We start from the raw sequence: 22877 nt of genomic DNA on the forward strand, positions 1-22877 counted from the left end.
CAGGAATTAGATATAAGCATGGAATAATTCAAGTATTGTGAAACATCACTTGACTTGCAGTGTAATCCAATTACTTCCTTTCATTATGTACTTTTATGGCATCCCCATGACCTGTATGTATAAGGTAAACAGCAGCAACTGCAGTAGCAAAAATAGACTATTTCAGAACTAACACAGGTAGGAGAGAAGATGTGACTGAATTTAAAAAATACTGACAGTCATCACAAGGACAAATAGAGAAGAAGCCTAGAACATCTAGATGTTTTATGAGGAAAATTCTTCTATCGATAGGTAAATATCTCTCAGCAACCACCGGCAGATGGGTTCTCAGCAATTTTCTTCCAAAGAGCTTTCAGGACATATATTAAAAACAGAAAGGATCAGAGGAAAAGCCATAGATTGTCAAGGTAATTCTGTGCAGTTAAAGGCCTTTTGTCAAAGTGCAATTTGTTATTTTAAATAAATTCATTATGGCCTAGAATCCAACAACTTGGACCTAAAATATCTTGCCTAGGTTCATTAATTTTTCAGACTCAAGATAGATTGCTTTCAGGGGACAGCCTACCAAGTCATTATCGACCTTGATATCTTCATCCTTACCAACCTTTTTGATTAGGAACATGTACTGTGAGTAGATATTGTACAAAGTAATGATGACAGATGCAGACTTCACCCTGTAAAAATGCACAGTTCATCACAGAAGAAATCTTTACAAAGATTATGCTGACAGCAGAATAAACACTGCACACTGGATCTCTCTCTCTCTCTCTCTCTCTCTCTCTCTCTCTCTCTCACACACACACACACACACACACACATGCATTGCTTGCTGTCATACATTCTGAGGCAAACACCAGGAACACTGGAAGCAGTTTTAGGTCCAAACAAGATGGAGATTAGGAAACTGTTAACACCCTATGACTTGGGGGTGGGGGAAGACTCTTCTAATGTTTGTCTTTAAAAATACATCACCAACCCCGTGTCCTCCAAGGGGAAGCTGGGACGAAGTGAGAGAGCAGCATAGACATATATACACCACCAACTGTAAAATAGATAGCTAGCGGGAAGTTGCTGTATACCAAGGGAGATCAACTCGATGATGGGTGATGCCTTAGAGGGCTAGGACAGGGAGGGTGGGAAGGAGTCGTGGGAGGGAGGGCATATGGGTATATATGCATAAATACAGCTGATTCACTTTGGTGTACCTCAAAAATTGTACAAGAGTGTAAAGCAATTATATTCCAATAAAGAGGTTAAAAAAATACATCACCAGGTCTGCCCCCAAGAGGACCTGCTCCCAGGCAGGCTGAGTGTGCAATGCAGCTCCCTCCTGGGTCCCTCACCACTGAGGTCCTTCGCGATGGGCAAGAATAAGAAGAAGGCCACCAAGATGGAGAAGAGGGTGTCCAAGTGATGGGGAAGGAGGGGAACACTGAGACTCTGATAGTCCATTTCCAGACGCTAGATGCTAAAAAGACTCAGACAATAGAAACACCATAATCCCCCACTCCCCAATGTTGACTGTGTCATTCTCTGCTCATTCTGAGAAAGATGAATTGCTCCTATTCACCACACAAATCTTTGGGTCCTGCGTTTGGCACCCAAGACCTGGGAGCAAGTCAAATCATCAGGAGGTCCTTTAGGTCAAAGCGGGTATCAGATGGTAGCCTGGAATACACAGCTAACATTTTGTGGTGATTTCCACAATGGTACAAGGGATTACATCCAAGACAATGACACACATGCCTTTAACCTGGGCACGTTCACATGGAGCAAGCTGTCGCCACGAGGGAGTGGACCACACCCAGGCTGGGCTGTCAAAGATCCATCACTCCCCAGAAGACTGTAATCATCTGTGGAGGCTCCTGGAAAAGTTCAACAAAGGTGGACAAACACACCCTGCATTCATATGAACTCCAACTAAAGTCTGAGGAAGGAAGGAAAGGCAAAGGGGTGTGGACTCAGAGTACCCGCTGGGAAATAGAGCTCACTATAAGGGCTGGCGTTTAGGCAGGTGTGGCCCTGAATCATCAGACACTGCTCCTTGAGCTGGGGGGACGGGGGGGGGAGGCGGGGGGGGTGGGAGGCGGGGGGCTGTGATGGGGAATGGGAAGAGCCTGAGGGCAACTACTTTGGTAACCTGTACTTCTGTGACACCACAAAGAACTGCTGGTTAGTGGGTCAGCTCAAGGAATCTGGGTCAGAGAAGGGAAAACGTAAGTGAGGCAAAAAAAAAAAAAAAAAAAAGTGATACCCAAAGGTGATAACACACAGGAACGGGGGGACACCAGCATCCAGGAGCCCAGAGAGGGGGTTAAAGTGGAGGATGCTGAAGATGGGACCACGATCACTATTGAACAAAAGCCCTCCACCCCAGGCAACGGGAAGGAGGAGGAGGGTTCAGATAAAGCCAGTGGCCTCTGATGGAGCCAAGTCCTCATTTCAACATCACACTGGTCCCAAAGTACAGGCTGCTCTATGTTTATGGGGCTTGTTTGAAGCAGGTGACTGCCTGTTCAATCCCAACGACTTGTACGGCCTCGATTTCTACAAGATGGAAGAATGCAAGACTTTGGGGAGATGGATCCAAAACCAGAGAGCATCTGGAGGAAGTGAACTTGGAGCATGATGGAGATGAGTTAAAAGACTCAGAAGGAAGAGAGAAAGATAAGGAAGGTGACAACCAAAGAGGAAAGTGGGGAGGAGGGTGAAGGGGAGGAGCACCCTGGTGGTGTCTGGCTAGCCTTATGTCGATTCTGCCCAGGACTGAGCAGGACTGAATGAAGTTTCCTGGGGACCCCGGGGGCCTGACCCCAAGGAGAAGAAAGTACTGAGAGGAGCCCGTGCCATGACCCAAACTTTCTTTGATGATTGAAAATGCTACACTGGACCTGAAGTTAAACTGTGTAGTGAATTCCCTGCATATGGCTGAGTGTTGTTTCCAAGAAACTGGAGTGAAACATGGTGGCTGCAAAGACTTTCTTCTGTGTAGTCTGATGCGTACCCGGGTTCAGGTCAGCCCTTTGCTGTCCTCTATGGAAAGACTCTGCACCAGGGCAGCGCACTGGCTGTGTCTTCTTTTTCTGTATCCTGATGCTTTGACATCTGGGGCCTTGCTTGTCCTGGAGGGACAGCCAGGATCAGGCAAGAATGCTTTTTCAATGTAAATCAACACTCCCAACCACCTTCTTTATTGGCTTTCACACTCTGGGCCACTATTCACTTGCCCTAATCACCCCACGGCCAGGTAGAAAACTAGAGACAGACTTTATGCTCTAGGCCACTGAAATTATTCAATGTAGCCAAACTTAAGCCTGCTTATTCTGCCTCCCCCATTCCTTCCTTTGGAAACCACAGTAAAGGACCCTACCCAAAGTTTCCCTCTCTCCGTCTGCCTCCTGATAGACCCAGTGCTTCTCGCTGTGCACACACCATGTATGCTCCCTCCCGTAATGTGGCATGCTCCTCCTCTTGGGATCTGTGAGTATAACAAAGTGTTTTTTCAATGGCAATTGTCTCCTTACTCCCACCTGAATAGTAATAAAATCTATGTTAAACTAGGGAGGGTGCAGACCGGCTCCCATCTATAACAGAGCTGAGCTTAGGATATCCCCTCAACAGGAAGAAGAAACCTTGAATATGAAGTACCCACAAGAAGGATGTTTCTATTCTAACAAAACTGGAATATGTTGTACTTTGTTGGAGGTTTTCCATCTAAAAAACAAGAAGTTTTTACAGAAGACTATTCTAAACATACAAACATCGTACAGAATATTCACATACATTATTGTCTATAGCAAAATACCATCAAAGGATGGCTTATAAACAACAAAAATTTGTTTCTTACAGTTCTGGAGGCTAGAAGTCTGGGATCAGGGTGCCAGCATGGCTGGGTTCTGGCGAAGGCCACAACTTCTTGCTGTGTCCTCAGATGGCATAAGAGGTTAAGGAGCTCACTGGGAGCTCTTTCATAGGGCACTAATTCCATTCATGAGGGCTCCACCTTCCTGACCTAATCACCTTCCAAAGGGCCCACCTCCAAATGCTGCCACCTTGGGCTTTAGGATTTCAACATATGAATTTGAGGGAGACCCAAACATTCAGACCATAACAATCATGAACCTGAAGCTTGCCTCTTCTTTGATTTCCAAAACTAGCAAAAGCTGCTATACAGTCTGTAAATACTTTCTTAGCTATCCTCAAAATAAAATACCTTTTAGCTGGAGAAAAAAAAAAAAACATCTCCTTTGTTCAATATGGGAAAGCTTTATGGAGGGATGGTGTGGTTAAAGATGAACTTGAATGGTGCAACAGAGACTGGTGAGCTGAGAGGAAAAGAAGGCATTCTTCATAGAGAAGTGTGTGGAGTACATTCAATATGGAAACAGAAAGAAAGCAGCAAGGAAGTTTTAATTAAATATCTGCATTGATTTTTTTTATTCCACTGCCAATGCTTCTAATTAATGCACTACTTTTTGGCAGTAAAAAATTTCTGGCATCAAGTGATCTTATTTCTATTAAGATAATTTCTACATGCACTTTTATAAAATCATGCGAAGAAACCAACTAATTAGAAACAAACATTCAACTACTGCAGTATTGGATTTAAACTGGTTATTCAATTTTAGGACTCCTTTTACAATTGTCTGAAAGTCTATTAAGAACATATTTCTGAAGCCTTGGGTAAATGTTTATGTATGCATATATTGAGTTATAAATGATCACATAGACTTGAATTAATCTAAATTCCTCTGTTTACTCTTGCTTTTGCTGCCTACTTCTTTTCTTACAAAGAAGCAAAAATTCCTGAAACCACATAGACAGGGGTTGGTAAATCTAACCAAATACATCATGGTAATTTTATCGAGTTAAATGACTTTTCATTTTCACGTTAGTTTCTACATGATTACTTGTAATAAACATATTTAGACTAATTTTTCCCATCAACTCATTCTTAAGCAGGTAGCTTCTCCCACTAATTTCAAAAGAGAAAGATAAGACCAAAAAAGGTGCCAGAAGTACTAATCTACACAAGCAAGTAGTAAGCAGATAAAAAAAGAAACAAGGAAAGTCTCCAAAAGAGACTAAGTGAAAAAAATGTTTAGAATAGTGCATATAGAAGACTGCCTTTGCTGTAATGTAATAAAAATTGAATAAGCTCTTTCTAAAATGTACTTGGAAATGTAAATAGTCAGAACAGCCAAGGCGATCTTGAAAATGAAGGACAGAGCTAAACAAATACATGATTTCATGACCTACTATAAAGCTAAAATAATTAAGAGAATATGGAGCTAGTACAAAGGTAGACCAATAGGGTGTGCAGAAATAGAGACACACATATACAGGCATGTGATTCATGACAGAGGTGACACTAGAGCACAGTGAGGGAAGAGTGGTCATTTCAGTAAATGGTGTTGAGTCAACTGAATATCTGTAATGGGAAAAAAATAAATGTTACTCCCACTAGATTGAAATAATAAGTGTAAAGAGTAAAACGATAAAATTTTTGGAAGAAAAAACAAGAGAATAACTTCCTGTCCCCAAAGTAAGCAAATACTTCTGAAAAGAACAGAAACAGTATTAGCTGTAAAAGGAAACAAATGGATAAACCGAGTTTAATTAGAATTAAGAATTTCTGTTCCTCAAAAGACTCCACTAAGGGAGTGAAAAGGCAAGCCACATAATTGGACAAGATGGATGCATAAATATATCCAGCAAAGGGCTTGCATGCCAAAAAATGTAAAAAAATTCATACAAATCAATAACTAAAAGAAGCCAACAGTACAATAGAAAATGGGTAGAGAATTAGACACTTCACAAAACAAGCTGTACAAATAGCCAATACGTTTATGACACAGTGCTCAATTTGTTAGTCATCAAAGAAAGGCAAAGTAAAACTCTAATGTGATACACTACCAGACAGGTCCAGAACTGCTATAACTAAAAAGACATTAAATACCAAGTGTTGGGGAGGGTGTGGAACAACTGAAACTGGTAGGCGTATAAACTGGCATAACTATTTTGAAAAGCTGTTTGATTTTCTTATGACATAGCAACTCCATTCCTAAATATACACACAATATACATGCTTATATTTGTTCAGTAAATTACACGTATAGGACAGTTAATAGAAATACTATTTGTCACAGCCTAAAATGGATTCCACCAATTACAAAACAGATGAAAAATCATTGTAAATTCCTATAAAAGAATAATATAAACCAATGAGAATGAATGAACTATTTCTACACACAACAGCAGGAATGATGCTCAAAAATAACGTCCTCTTAAAGAAGCAATAAAAACATATACTGTATGAAACTGTTCACTGAAAGCTTAAAGACAGGCAAGTAATATTTGGTGCTAGAAGTCAAAAGTGATCATCCTTAAAGGGTGGGAGGGATGGTCACAGTAAGGGGCTGAGAGAGGGGCTTCCAGGGTACTGGTAATGTTTCTTCATCTGCTTCTATGCATGTTTTCATTTTGCAAAAATCCACTGAGCTGTAATGATTTGTGCAATCTTCTGCATGCACTTTATCCGTTAGATTAAAAGTTTACCCAAGAAATACATGAGCATAAGAGCCAAATTGAAGGTGCCCCCACTGATCCAAGATGGGTCAATTAAAATCAACATCAGAAGGGATAAGGTCAGCAACATACAAAACATATCAAATATACAAAAGATCCAAGAATGTATACCCAAACTAGGAAAAAAATCATCAGTAATGTTTGGAGATGGTAAACGCACCAACTCATTAGTCTAAAAACTGATAAAATAAAGTGAAATAAGCATTATACTGCTTTTCCTGTATGAATAATATTTCAGGGTAATAAAATAGTTGATGAGCGAACATTCTTCTTAATTGAAGAATTTCAGATAATCAATGCAAAAAGAAAAACAGAATTCAAAAATCACCCTACTGCAACCCCTAATGAAATAGTGGTGTGTGTCTGCTGATGCAATAAGAAGCACCACCTAAATAAAGCCAAAACTAATCCGTCTCTGGCTCCAAATGCCAGTTTATAGGAACTACGATAAAAGAACACATTAAATGAATCCCAAGGATGTAATCAGCCACATTAGAAGATGGAAAATTTAGAAGACAATTAATCTGATTTTTTCCAAAAATAAATACCGTAGGAGAAAATGTAAAGGGGAGAGGTGGGGGACTAACAGTTACCGATTGAAATTTAAGGAATACAGCAATTGAATCCATTTGTGGATTTATTTGGATCTTGATTTAAGCATGCCAACTATTACAAGTCATTTTTATGTAATCCAGTAAATTTTAAATGGAATGGATATTAGATATTATTACAGAATTACTCTTAATGTACTGTAGTTGTGTTTTTAAAAAGTCATCATCTGTTAGAGATATTATTGAATTATTTATGGATGAAATGATATAATGTCTGGTATTTGCTTCCAAATACTCCAGCAAAGGAAAAAGGTAGTGTTTTATGAAACAAGATTGGCCAGTTGTTGATTGATAATCCTTGGTACTCTCTAATGCACACACAGTGGTTCACTTTTGAGTATGTTTCAAATTTCATACATAATGACTTACCCCATCCTTAGCTTTCACCAAAAGATCGTAGGTGGCTGGATCCCTTTCCCTGTCGATATCTTGAGAAACACAGATTCGCCCATCATGTGGGTCTATCTGGAATGCCTGAGGTGCTTCATAGCTTTGGAATCCGGCATAAAGAGAGTACTCAACAAAGCCATAGAGTCCTGCATCTGCATCGGAGGCTTTTACCTACAAGACAAGAGGTTGATCAATGAGGAAAGAGAAATGCTAGTGCTACCTTTCAATGGCTCACGAATCACTATCCTGATGTACACAACCAAGCAGCCCTCTCTTCTCTTACCTTCTATGACAACTCATCCTCACTCTCCTTCTCCCTTTGTGAGGTCTCCTTTTCAGTCTCCTTTGCCCATTCCTATACTTTCACATGATTTCTGAAAGTGTGAGTTCCTTGGTCCATTTGCCTTCTTATTCCACTTGCTACACCTAAGTGATCTCATCCAATCTCAAGGATTTAAATCCATATGCTAACCACCTGATAACATACCTGTGGATTCCCACGCATACCCAAGCCTTTCAAGTGTTGGGCTCAAAACTCACCCTCATCTTTTCAGAGCAACAGGGGAAGGACAAAGAAATCGGGCACAATCCAACTCAACTGACAGAATTCACCCTGGAGCATGAGATTTGAATTTCCCAAGCCAGATATCCTTCCGGGGTAATGCCCCCATCAGGGCCCCAACAGTCATGCAGACTGAACACTACACAAAGGCACCTTGCCCTGTAGGTGTGTGGGGGTGGAATCCAGCCAGTGCTCTGCTTGCCAACAGGTGCACTGACGTGGAGCGGTAACCACCCAGAGGAAAGGGCACCTTTCTCTTTGACCATAAATACCATTTATGTTAGCAGTTGTTATATGCCTGGTAGGAAAAATGAAGCAACTGGAATTATGACAGCACTTAACTTATTTATACTAACTATGGGAGTATACACTGAGAAATACAACATGCTATTTATAGAACTCAAAATATTCTTGAGCTCATAGGCTTGGTATAATTCTTTTGATTTGCAACCCAAAATAATAGTGACAGCAAACATCTAAATAGTACTTACAATAAAAGAAGCACTTTAAAGGAAGATCGACCAAAAGAAGAAGAAGGAGAAGGAGAAAGAAGAGGAGGGAGAGGAAGAAAAAGAAAGAAAAAAAGAACTATATGCTACAGAACAGGTACTATTCTAATTGCTAAACATATATTACATACTTATAGTCTATAATGAATTCCATTCTACAGATGAGAAAAGTCAGGCTCAGGGAACTAAAGTAACTTGCCAAAGATCACATAGCTGAAAAGCGTCAAAATTAGGATTCAAATCCAGGCGGTTGAGCAGCAGACTACACACTCCTAATAATCACGCTATCCTGCCTCTTGTCATTTCATCATTTCATCCTTTACTGAAAAAACACTCTCCAAATCCCCTGACCTTCCTTCAGGGAGGAAGTTGCTAGATCATATGTAACATCATTCCAAGTCACGGCTTACTTCATATGTATGTGGCTTTCTCACCAGAATATCATTAACATGAAGAAAGGCAACTCACAGTGATGCTGTACTCTTGAGTCTTAGCTGAATCTTCTATTCCCCGTGGCTAAATTCCAACTGAGTTCCAAAAGATAGAAAAATAAAGTGATGACCGTTGAAAATGAAAGAACTAAGCAGATCAATTCAGAGAGTTCCATGTCCAACTAACAGACGTTCCATAAAAACAGAGTATAGAGACAACGAAGGAAAGGAGCAGCTCTTGTTGGGTTCATAGAACACGTACTGGTGAGGCCCCCAAAGCCACTATGACAGGGGAGGAGAGAATGGAAGAGGCATTCTGGTTTTTAGCTTCTTCAGCCCAGAAGTTAGGTTCAGCTTACATTTCACTGGCAAAAGCTAGTTATATGGCCCCAACCTAACTCAGAGGGAGACTGGGAAAAGTCAAGAATCACACAGGCATTTGGTGAATACAGTCTCTGCCACAAGTGCCACTTCATCTCTATATGAAGACATGCATATAAGATTACGTAAGTCACCAAGTGGTCTCTCTATGTAGTGAAATTTAAGCAAATGGAAAGTCATACTCTGAGAAGCCTCTCCAATGTCATCCTACTACAGATTTCATTTTGGTAGTTGTATGTAATTTCTGTCAGGCTTTTTGGAGGAAGGTGAAGTAGAAGACAATCAATCACCTACAATACCTACTGTTCTCACTTAACTCCGAATTGAAAAAAAAATCTACTTTTCATCGACACAATATACATGCAGAGGCTAACCTTAATTATTATGCTGCCCAAATGAAATTCCATCCTGATAACATGTTCAACAAGCACAAGTTCTCAAGAAGCCTGCCCCTTCATCTTACTCTATCTCGATCACATACCTGGAATGTGAATTTGGAGGTTACCTGTGTAGCCTCACTCAATCAGAGGCAAGTTTGCCCCCATGAGGATATTTGTCACTGTTTGAAGACAGTTTTGATTGTCACAACTGGGGAAAGGGTGCTACTGGCATCTAGTGGGTTGAAGCCAGAGATGCTGCTATACCATGCAGAGAATAGACCTCACAACAAAGAATTATCTGAGCCTGCACCTAAGGAAATGCTTAACGATTGGCAATATTATTTCCCTCTTTAATTTTTTTCATCTGATGACACACTCTTTTACATTTATCTTCACTCTCATCTATCTAATATTCTTGGGCAAAATTATTCATCCTGTGCAACCAGCTAACATGTTTGTGAGTTATTCTTCTCATCAGATGGGCTGAACCAGGAAACCCACAGATTTACCCACTACAAAGAACTGAATTCCAAGTACATTTGGTCTACTCCATTCTGTCAGCTGTTAATGATTTAGTAGCCTCAAGTTCCCAAAGACACCAAATATATCTTCTAAAACCATATGGTACCCTCAATAACTTTGGCTTGATTGGAAGATAAATAGAATGAACTTTAAATTCCAAAAATTCATTCTCAGCCTATAATAGCACATATTAACAAGTAACATAACTTACATAAAACAAGTTTCCTTATTCCCGCTTTCAAGACCTTTTTCTCATCTGGACTTTTGGCAAGGCAAAATATATGGAATCAAAAATAGGATAAGAGTACTGATCTAAATTTATGTTAGTAGTTCAGATCCTGAGTTTCAGAATTATGAAGTTAAAATGTATCCTTCCTTGTTTTCACTCAACTCCCTAAAAATATTGGCCTAATATACCAAAACAGCATATTCTACCCACTAATAATTGGTCTTGAATGTCTACATGTAACCTGACATTTTTAAGAGGTCTACATTTTCCAATTTCCATTGACTTACACATAAAATTTAGGTAATTTAAAATGATAGAAAATGGAAATGGCTTTGCCAAAACTTCAAGAGAAAATCCTGATTAGTGAGTAAATAATCAGGGCCTTTCTTCAGAGATGGCAGCTTAAATCAAAGAAAGAAGCATCTGATCGGAGTCTATTATCACAATCGTATGGTGCTAAACTGGGGATCTAGAGGAGATCTTGGGGGGATCTTAACCTTGAACCTACTCAAAGAGCCACGTTACATCACCCTCAATGCCATCCTTGTGTTCCTCCTCTCAATCTCCATTTACCTGTTTTTGACTGAGAGGAATTTGATCATTTTTACTTTAAACTTATTCTGACTCAGAACTGTTCTCCTTTGCTTTATCTCTCACAAACTTAATGGAGACATTATAAAGATGCAGTATATTAATAAAATACTAATATCTCCCTGATTCCATTATTAGCCTCCTGAAATTTAAAGAATTTTTACCACTTCCTTCATTTCAACATCTGGGTAAGGATTTTTCCGTATGAATGTGTCATAGAGGCAGGGACAAATTGAGAACACTGGCTCTTGGAAAACATGTTTTCATAATGTGCAAACAGATTGGATCTATTTGCCTTCCCATCACCAGCATAGCCTTCCTCTACTTGGGGAGGTATCCTCCTCAACAACTGGGCACCTGCCCAGCCAATCACATTGGCACCCTGAAACCCAAACATCAACCCAGAGTCATAGGGTGATATATCTTTAGCAACACTGTCCTTTACCTACTGCTGGGTAATCGTATCACACTTAATTCAGTGATGTCTGTATAAAAGCCTCAGAGTCCAATTTAAAAAATGAGGAATCAAACAAACAAAAAGCCCTAAAAAAATGGCTGCAGTTCAAATAAAATTTAAAATTAACTCATTTTAATTTTTCTTATTGTAATTTTCAAAATTTCTACCATAAGCATAAACCAGTTTGAAGAAACAAGGTTATCGACACAACATACTCACACATAGAACTTCAAATAGAAAGAAGAAAAGGAGAAAAAGGAATCACAAAATAACTTTTTACACTGAAGCGCTTGGCCAACCACGTTAAAACTATAGCTAAAACTGGATTATCATATTTCAGTGGAAGCTGGATTCAGCATTGGGGACCACAGTGGAATCAAGTATGCTACTCTCGAATACAATTTTGGCAAGTCCGCCAACAACCAGGTCTTACCAAGTCTAACAATCAAGGTTGGGCCCTCATTTTCTATACCACCCAGCTGCTTGTCACACAGTTAATCATTGAAACACTCCTTCATCAGAACACCACACTCTGACTCTCTTTCTCCTCCTACATGTCACTGACTCCCTTCAGTTTTCTTCACTGCCTCTGCATTCTTTTTCTGACCTCTGAATACTGTAGCTCCTTGGAGCTCAGTCTTGGGACTACTTTGCTTTTCAATCCACAGTTATTGCTTGTATCGGGCTGAAGGGTGGTCCCCAAAATGACATGTCTACCTCCTAATCTCTGGAAACTGTGGATTTTACTTTATTTTATAAAAGAATGAATATTACCTTATATTGCCAAATATGTAATTAAGGATTTTTTTTATTGGAATACAATTGCTTTAAACTCTTGTACCAGTTTTTGAGGTACACCAAAGTGACTCAGCTGTATTTATACACATATCCCCGTATTCCCTCCCTCCCTCGACTCCCCCCCACCCTCCCCATCCCGGCCCTCTAAAGCATCACCCATCATCAAGTTGATCTCCCTTTGTTATACAGCAACTTCCCACTGGCTATCTATTTTACAGTTGGTAGTATATATATATCTATGCCACTCTCTCACTTCTTCCCAGCTTCCCCTTCACCCCCTGCCACACCCCAACCTCGTGTCCTCCAGTCCATTCTCTGCATCTGCATCCTTATTCTTGTCTTGTCACTGGGTTCATCAGTATCATTTTTTTTTAGATTCCGTATATATGAGTTAGCATACAGTATTTGTCTTTCTCTTTCTGACTTACTTCACTCTGTGTGACAGACTCTAGGTCTATCCACCTCATTACATATAGCTCCATCTCATTCCTTTTTATAGCTGAGTAATATTCCATTGTATATACGTGCCACATCTTCTTTATCCGTTCATTTGTTGATGGGCATTTAGGTTGCTTCCATGTCCTGGCTATTGTAAATAGTGCTGCAATAAACATTTTGGTACATGTTTCTTTTTGGATTGATTAAGGATTTTGAGAGAAGTTTATCCTGGATTATCCAGATGAACCCTTAATCCAGTAAGGAAGAGGCAGAGATATCCCACAGACAGAAGAGGAGGAAGCGATGTGACCACAGAAGCAGAGATTGGAGTGATGTGATTACAAGTCAAGGAGCACTTTACAGGTATCAGAAGCTGGAAAAAACAAAGAAGGGGTTTTCCCTTAGAGCCCCCAGGGGGGCCAAGGCCCTGCTAGATTTTGTACTTCTAGCCTCCAGAACCATAAGCAACAATGCTTTCTATTGTTTTAAGCCATGAAGTTCATGATTATTTGTTATAGAAGCCCTAGGAAACTAATATACACCCTGAGTGGTCTGACCCAGGCCCAGGACATTAAACCAACACATATTCCCCCAATACTTGGTCTTGCACCCCAGATTCATGCATCATCCAATTACACCTCCTCTCAAGTGACTAATAGGCACTTCCAATGTACTACAACCAAAAAGAACTCTTAATTCCCACCACTCCAAAATCTGCTGTTCTCCCAGGGTTTTTAGTGGATGGCACCTCCATTCACTTACTGTACTGGCAGCCAGAGAGATACTACTGAAACGACACCAAATCATGTCACTCTGCTGCTCAGAATCTTCCAGTGGCTTCCCATGCTCACAAAACCCAAGTCTTTCATTTGACCCCTTCTCTGATCTCATCTCCCACTGCTCTCTCACTCACTCACTCCCCTCTGGATACACTGATCTCCTTGATCAGCGCCAGCTTGTATAACTTACCCCCTCACTTCTTTCAAGTCTCTGCAAACATCACCTAATCCCCCCAGAGGCCTTTCCTGGTCACCTTACACAAGAGTGTCGTCCTCACCTCTGCCATTCTCTGTTCTTTTACTTTGCTTTGTTTTGCTTCGGAGATGTATCTTTATACTACATTATATGCTTTTATGTATTTGCTTATGTAATATTTATCATCCCTGCTGGAATTACATGGCTCGTGCTCCCTGCTACATCCCCAGCACCCACAACAGTATTACCTGGCTCATGGCAAAGATGCTCTAGAAATGTGTTGTGTGAATGAAGGAATCTAATATTGTGCATAAAATGCAAGCATGTCTTAGAAACAGCTTTTATAACTAGTCTCTCTATTTTGACTTTAGGAAAAACACATAAGAACAAAGCTTTACAGATACCAGGGCCACCCTCCTGGAGCTCCACACGCTGCCCAGCCACAGTCACCCCCACCACACTCTTTGACATGGCCATCATCAGCAAGCTCTTGGGCCATGTCTCCTTTGAGCCGTTTCCAAACAAATTTCCAAAGACACACAGAAAACTCTCGTGCTCTGAGCACTGGTGAGAAGGAATTTGTTATAAAGTTTCCTGCTTTCAAAGAACCATTCCAGGGTTTATGTGCCAAGGTGGTAACTAACTTCACATGCCATTATGGCACTGGCAGCAAGCCCACCTAAAGGAGACATTTGATGGTGATCATTTTATCCTGAAGCATAGGGACCCAGGCATCTTGTCCACAGCAATGCTGGACCGACATGAATGGTTCCAAGTTTTTCATCTGCACTGCCAAGACAGAGTGGTTGAATGGCAAGCATGTGGTCCCTGGCAAGATGAAAGGACATGAGTATTGTGGAAGCCATGGAACGCTATGGGGCTAGGAATGGCAAGACCAGAGAAAACATCACCAATGCCCACTGTGGACAACTTTAATAAATTTGACTTGTGTTTCGTGTTAACCACCAGACCATTCCTTCTGTAGCTCAGGAGAGCACCCATCATCCCTGTGTGCTCACATCATCCTATAATCTCTATGTTCTCACTGCACTTCTTGGGATTCCATATTTTTCCTTGTCCCTCTCCAAGTCTTGCTGGATTGGACAGTTAAGTTTATGATCATGAAATGAAAACTAAACAACAACAAAACAACAAGATATTTCAAAACACTCATCAAACACTCACTGAGGAATTTTTTTTTCCTAAGCACAATCTATATCATCATAGAACAAAATCCAAAATGTTAAAACTGGTAAAAGAAAACTAAAAAGAAAACTATCCTCAGGCACGTGGAACTATTCAGAAATTGGAAACAGAACTGTATTTTATTTTCACTTTTTAAAATGTATTTTCAGAGAAGCTGATAGAGCTGTTAGATGAAAAAACTGAATATATACTCTCAAATTAAAATTTAAAAAGTTTAGGGGCTTCCTAGGTGGTGCAGTGGTTAAGAATCCGCCTGCCAATAAAGGGGACATGGGTTTGATCCCTGCTGCAGGAAGATCCCACATGCTGCCGTGCAACTAAGCCCGTGCGCCACAACTATTGAGCCTGTGCTTTAGAGCCCATGAGCCACAACTATTGAGCCCATGTGCTGCAACTACTGAAGCCCACGTGCCTAGAGCCCGTGCTCCGCAACAAGAGAAGCCACAGCAATGAGGAGCCCACACACCGCAATGAAGAGTAGCCCCCACTCATTGCAACTAAAGACAGCCCGCACACAGCAAAAAAAGACCCAACACAGCCAATAAAATAAATAAATTTATATTAAAAAAAGTTTAAAAAAAGTTAAAAAGTTTACTATTCTGATAATGTTTTTATTGCCTTAATTGAGGAATAGGATTGAAAGACCACTAATCCCACTACTTATTGCCCCTCTCTTCCCCCACCCTCCCCTGCCAATAACAACAACAAAAGAGCCAAAGGAAATTTTGTGAAAAGAGGCCAATGGGTAAGGGTGGAGTGTTAACTTGTTTTATGAGTTACTAGAAAGTGTTAAATTAAAAACCAATGTGATTTGAAAAGAAAAAAAAGAGAATTGGCAGGCAGGTCAGTAGAACATAAATGTAAGACCTGAAACAGATCCTGGTTAACCTATTATTTTTGGTATATTACAAAGAAAACATCACAAACCACTGAGAAATGTGGGTTTATCCACATAAGGTAGAAAAATTGGCAAAGTACATGGAGAAAAAATCAAGTTTGCTATTAACCTCACACCCAAATAAATTCTACACAGATATGTTAAATGTAAACAATGAAATCATTTAAGGCACAATGAATATATGGGGGAATTCTTAGCCGATTCTTACATTGGAAAGAAATTTCAAAGCAAAAAGGAATTACAAAACTAAAACAGATGGACAGAAATCACAAAGGGAAAAGTCAATAGAATGACTACATAACCATTTAAAACTCCACTATGTCAAAAATACCACACACAAAAAAATTCAATGCAAATTAGTTATGATATCTGTAAGAAACATAAAAAAAAGTTAATATGGAAATAATTCTTTAAAAATTAATACTGATTTCTCATTACAAAAAAATTAGGCAAAGGACATAAATAAACAATTCACCGAAGAATAAATATATGTAAGATATTCAACCTCACTAGTAGTGAAATAGGTGAAAAATAATAACATGTTTCAAGTACTGGCAATCATTAAAATTGTCAACCATTAAAATAATTGGCAACCATTAAATTCATAGCAAATTGACAGTCATTAAATAATATATTAAGTGTGGCAAAGATGAAATGAATATGCAGTCATTTGTAAAGCCTATCTGGAAAGTAACTTTGTTTTTACCATATACACATGGTAAGCATTCTCCCAAAGCTAAAAATATACCTTGACCCACTTAATATATTTCTAGGAATATATGTAGACAAATATTTGTATAAAAGACATATAATGTAGCATTATTCATTCTAAAAGCCAAATGTCCCTAATAAAAGAATTATTAAATAAATTATAATTCATCCATAAGATAAAATTCAATGTAGTCATGGAAACTATGACTATATATAGAAACATATATTAAGTGAAAAAGAAAAAAGACAAGTAAAAAATTATATATAAAATAATTTATGCAAAAAAATGCAACATATAGGATAAAAATTAAAGTAAATAAACCAGAGGAGGGAACACTTACAAACTCATTTTACGAGGCCAGCATTAGCTTGATACAAAAAACAGATAAGGACAGTACAAGAAAAGAAAACTACAGGCCAACATCCATGATGAATACAGATGCAAACTATTAGCAAACCAAATTCAATAATACATTAAGAAAATTATGCACCATGATCAAGTGTGGTTCAACATCCACAAATCAATCAATGTGATATGCTACATTAACAAAATGAATGATAAAAATCATGTGATCATCAGAATAGATGTAGAAAAAACATTTGACACAAAATTCAACACACATTCATGATAAAAACTCCTAAAAAATTAGGCATAAAAGGAATGTATCTCAACACAATAAAGGCCATATACGACAAGACTACAGTTAACATCATACTCATTGATGAAAGCTTTTCATCAAGATCAGGAACAAGACAAGGATTTCCATTCTCATCACTTTTATTCAACATAGTAATGAAAGTCCTAGCCAGTGCAATTAAGTAAGAAAAATAAATAAAAGGTATCAAATCAGAAAGGAAGAAGTAAAACTGTCTATTTTCAGATGACATTATATTATATACAGAAAATGCTAAAAGCAAACAAAAAATTGTTAGAACTAATAAATGAATTCAGTGAAGTTGCAGGATACAAAATCAATATACAAAAATAGGTTGCATTTATAAACACTAATAATGAACCAGGAGAAAGAGAATTTTTTTAAAAATTCCATTTACAATCGCACCAAAAAGAATAAAATACCCAAGAATATATTTAACCAAGGAGGTGAAAAACCTTATATTGCAAGCAACAAGACATTGATGAAAGAAACTGAAGCAAATAAATAGAAACATATTCTGTGCCCATGGATTGGAAGAACTAATATTGTTGAAATGTCCATTCTATCAAAACAATCTGCAGGTTCAATGTAATACCTATCAAAATTCCAATGGCATTTTTCACAAATATAGAACAACCCTAAAATTTCTGCAGAAGCACATAAGATCCCAAATAACCAAAGCAATCTTGAGAAAGAAGACCAAAGCTGGAGGCATCTCACATCCTGATTTCAAATTATATTACAAAGCTATAGTAATCAAAACAGCATGGTACTGGCACAAAAACAGACACCTAGATTAATGGAACAGGATAGAGAGCCCAGAAAGAAACCCATGCATATATGGTCAATTTATTTACAAGGAACCAAGCATATATAATGGGGAAAGGACAGTCACTTCAATAAATAGTGTTGGGAAAACTGGACAGCCACATGCAGAAGAATGAAACTGGACCACCATCTTATATCATACACAGAAATTAATATCATACTCAAAATGGATTAAAGACTTGAACATAAGACCTGAAGCCATAAAACTCCTAGAAATAAACACAGTGGCTAACCTCCTTAACACTTGTTTTATAATTATTTTTTAGATTTGACCCCAAAAGCAAAGACAACAAAGCAAAAATAACAAGTAGCACTACATCAAATGAAAAAGCTTCTACATAGCAAAGGAAACCATCAAAAAAATGAAAAGAAAACCTATAGAAGGAAAAAACCCTGCAAATTATATATCTGATAAGGGGTTAATATCCAACATGTATATATAAATGAAAATCATACAACTCAATAGGAAAAAAGTATGATAAAAAATGGGCAGAGGATCTGAATAGATATTTTTCCAAAGAAGAGATACACATGGCTGAAGGCACACAATCAGGTGTTCATCCTCAGTAACCATCAGGAACACTCATATCAAAACCACAATTGGAAAATACCTCACGCCTGTTAGAAGGGCTATCATCAAAAAGGAAAGAAATAAAAAGTGGTAGCAAAGATGTGGAGAAAAAAGAACTCTCATGCACTATTGGGAATATAAGCTGGTGCAGTCACTATGGAAAATAGTATGGCAGTTTTTCAAAACATTAAAAATAGAACTACCATATGATCCAGTAACCCCACTTCCAAGTTTATTTCCAAAGGAAATACAATCAGTATCTCAAAGAGATACCTGCATTCCATGTTCACTCAGAGTTAACAATATTTACAATAGCCAAGATATAGGAACAACCTAAGGGTCCATCAATGAATGAGTGGATAAAGAGGATATGGTATGTTTATACGCAATGGGGTATTATTCAGCCATGAGACAGAAGGAAATCCTGTCATGTGCCACAACATGGATGGACCTTGAAGGCATTATGCTGAGATGTCAGACAAAGACAAATACTGCATGGTATAACTCATATGTAGATATTAAAAAAGAGAGAGAGTCAAATTCATAGATTCAGATAGAGAAGAGTTTTTCTGGGGTGGGAGAGGTTGGTAAAAGGGTATAAAGTTTCAGCTAAAAGATAAATAAGGTCTGAGGCTCCAATATAAAACATGGTGACTACAGTTGATAACACTGTACTGTATAATTGAAACTTGCTAAGAGACTAGAACTAAATGTTCTCACACACACACACAAAAGGATAATTCAGTGACAGATGTGTTAATTAACTAGATGGGGCCGGGAGTCCTTTCACTATATATATATGTATGTATGTCTCTCCAATTATCACGATATACACTTTAAGTAACTTACAATTTTATGTGCAAATTATATCTCAATAAAGCATAAATAAATATGCCAAATGGTAAGCAATATAACATGGGTAATAAGTGTTTTTTGTTTTTATTTCTTTCAAATTTTTTGTCCAAATTTTCAGAGATAGTTTTATTGAAACAATATTATAACAAAGAAGCTGAGCATCAAAAATACTAAACCTAAAAAGAATTGTATTTAATAGGCATTTGCCATCCATTTATTCAGCTTTTTGCGAATGCATCCTCTAGTATTTCATTCTTGAAGACCCACTAAGCGCAGATGTATAAGAGTTATAAGGCTCAGGGCATTACTGACCTCTGAAGCAGGTGTCTGCAAACTTTTTCTTTAAAGGGTCAGATAATAAATATTTTAGGCTTTGCAGGTCATAAGGCCTCTTTTACAGTTACTCAACTCTGCCATTTTAGCATGAAAGAGCCATAGACAATATGTTTCTGTTCCAACAAAAGTTTTATTTATAAACACCAAATTTGATTTTCATATTTTCACTTATCACAAAATACTATTTCTCTTTCTCTCTCTCTTTTTTCAATCATTTAAAAATATAAAAATGCTCTTAGCTCACAGGTGCTAGAAAAACAATCAACAGACTGGATCTGGTCCATCTGCCATAGTTTGTCAACCCCCAATCTAAAGCATAGGGAGAAATCTTCTCTTAGAAAAATGGTCAGTGCTCAGGCCCAGAAGAGTAACTTTGAAGTGACTTCAGTCTAAAGTGTATCAGGGGCTCATTTGAAATCCTGTATTTGAGCTGGTTTTATACACAAGTTTACTCTCTATTCATTGCTGCCTCTATGTTGTGCTGCTACATTAAAGCTAAATTATAAAATAGAAGGGGAAGCAGCAGCAGTGCAGGAAGAAGAAGAAGAAGAACCAAACCATTTTCTTCTATTTCCGGCTCCAGACATATGCTTTTACTGAGATAAATTTTTATATCATGCCTTTAAAATGCTTGTCATTGGAAAAACTAAAACTAAAAAATTATCTACTCTTGTGAAGATCCTTTTAACCTCAAATTTAAACACACACACACACTCTCTCTCTCTCTCTCTCTCAAATCCAACAAAACTAAAAACTCCAAACCCTCCAAAGTACCTGTGCTACACGAAATCGAAGGAACTTGAGATTAGAGGAATAGAGTCACCCAGCCCCAAAGCCCACGGAAGTGCCCCTCCAGAGCTCTTTTCTAGCAATGACACTTTTAATGAGGTGGAATCTTCCAACACACATAAGATACTCATCTTTAAAAGAATAATTAAGTGATATCTATGGCATAAAAATTAGGTTGCCAGTAGCTGATCCACTGATTGATACGTTCAAAATCATACTTGCCTTTGATTCATTAACAAATTTCAGTGATCTGATTTAGGTTTTTGATATTCATAATAAGCTGTGGCAAAAGAACAGATAGATATACTGGTAGCAATTTTAAGTAACTGGCTGACACAATACTAATATTTGAAAATCAACTCACTTCATAAGAAATAACTCATACACACACACACACGAAGTCACCCAAAATATACCTACATCATCTTTTACTCCTAGATACACCTGAAAACAGTTATGACTTCTAGTTTCACAAGTTCTAACTGCATGAGTTTCTTGAGTTTCAAGGTCTCTTTTTAATTGTTTATTATTAGCATTAACAAAGTTAGTAACAAGAGCAAAATTCTCTTGGTTCAAAGCAATTTACAGATTCAATGCAATCCCGATCAAATTACCAATGGCATTCTTCACAGAACTAGAGCAAGAACTCTTACGATTTGTATGGAAATGCAAAAGACCCCGAATAGCCAAAGCAATCTTGAGAAGGAAAAATGGAGTTGGTGGAATCAGGCTTCCTGACTTCAAACTATACTACAAGGCCATAGTGATCAAGACAGTATGGTACTGGCACAAAAATAGAAAGGATGATCAATGGAATAGAATAGAGAACTCAGAAGTAAGCCCAAACACATATGGGCACCTTATCTTTGACAAAGGAGGCACGAGTATACAATGGAAAAAAGACAGCCTCTTCAATAAGTGGTGCTGGGAAAATTGGACAGCAACATGTAAAAGAATGAAATTAGAACACTTCCTAACACCATACACAAAAATAAACTCCAAATGGATTAAAGACCTACATGTAAGGCCAGACACTATCAAACTCCTAGAGGAAAACATAGGCAGAACACTCTTTGACATACATCAAAGCAACATCCTTTTTGACCCTCCTCCTAGAATCATGGAAATAAAATCAAGAATAAACGAATGGGACCTCATGAAACTTAAAAGCTTTTGCACAGCAAAAGAAACCATAAACAAGACTAAAAGGCAACCCTCAGAATGGGAAACAATAATTGCCTATGAAACAACGGACAAAGGATTAACCTCCAAAATATACAAGCAGCTCATGCAGCTTCATACCAAAAAAGCAAATAACCCAATCCACAAATGGGCAGAAGACCTAAATAGACATTTCTCCAAAGAAGACATACAGATGGCCAACACACACATGAAAAGATGCTCAACATCACTCATCATCAGAGAAATGCAAGTCAAAGCCACAATGAGGTATCACCGCACACCAATCAGAATGGCCATCATCACAAAGTCTGGAAACCACAAATGTTGGAGAGGGTGTGGAGAAAAGGGAACTCTCCTGCACTGTTGGTGGGACTGTAAGTTGGTACAGCCACTATGGAAAACAATTTGGAGGGTCCTTAAAAAACTACAAATAGAACTACCATATGATCCAGTAATCCCACTCCTGTGCATATACCCAAAGAAAACCATAATCCCAAAAGAAACTTGTACCATAATGTTTATTGCAGCACTCTTTACAATAGCCAGGACATGGAAGCAACCTAAATGCCCATCAACAAATGAATGGATACAGAAGATGTGGCATATATATACAATGGAATATTACTCAGCTATAAAAAGGGATGAGATGGAGCTATATGTAATGAGGTGGATAGAACTACAATCTGTCATACATAGTGAAGTAAGTCAGAAAGAGAAGGACAAATATTGTATGCTAACTCACATATACGGAATCTAAAAATGGTACTGATGAACTCAGTGACAAGAACAAGGAAGCAGATACAGAGAATGGACTGGAGAACTCGAGGTATGGGAGGGGGCGGGGGGTGAAGGGGAAACTGAGAAGAAGCGAGAGAGTAGCAAAGACATATATATACTACCAACTGTAAAAGAGTCAGTGGGAAGTTGTTGTATAACAAAGGGAGTCCAACTCGAGGATGGAAGATGCCTTAGAGGACTGGGGC

General features: G+C 38.4%; 1 protein-coding gene across 2 annotated transcripts in view; it reads right to left on the reverse strand.

Annotated features, from left to right (window-relative positions):
- DCHS2 (dachsous cadherin-related 2) overlaps window positions 1-22877 on the reverse strand; it is a 279417-nt gene that overhangs the window by 146700 nt on the left and 109840 nt on the right. For both annotated transcript variants that reach the window (XM_057727664.1, XM_057727665.1), the window contains exon 2: window positions 7569-7760. In XM_057727664.1, coding sequence (XP_057583647.1) covers window positions 7569-7760 — 192 coding nt within the window. The remainder of the gene's footprint in view (window positions 1-7568; window positions 7761-22877) is intronic.

The sequence above is a fragment of the Hippopotamus amphibius genome, chromosome 3 (genome assembly GCF_030028045.1).
Source record: "Hippopotamus amphibius kiboko isolate mHipAmp2 chromosome 3, mHipAmp2.hap2, whole genome shotgun sequence".
NCBI classification, from domain to species: Eukaryota; Metazoa; Chordata; class Mammalia; order Artiodactyla; family Hippopotamidae; genus Hippopotamus; species Hippopotamus amphibius.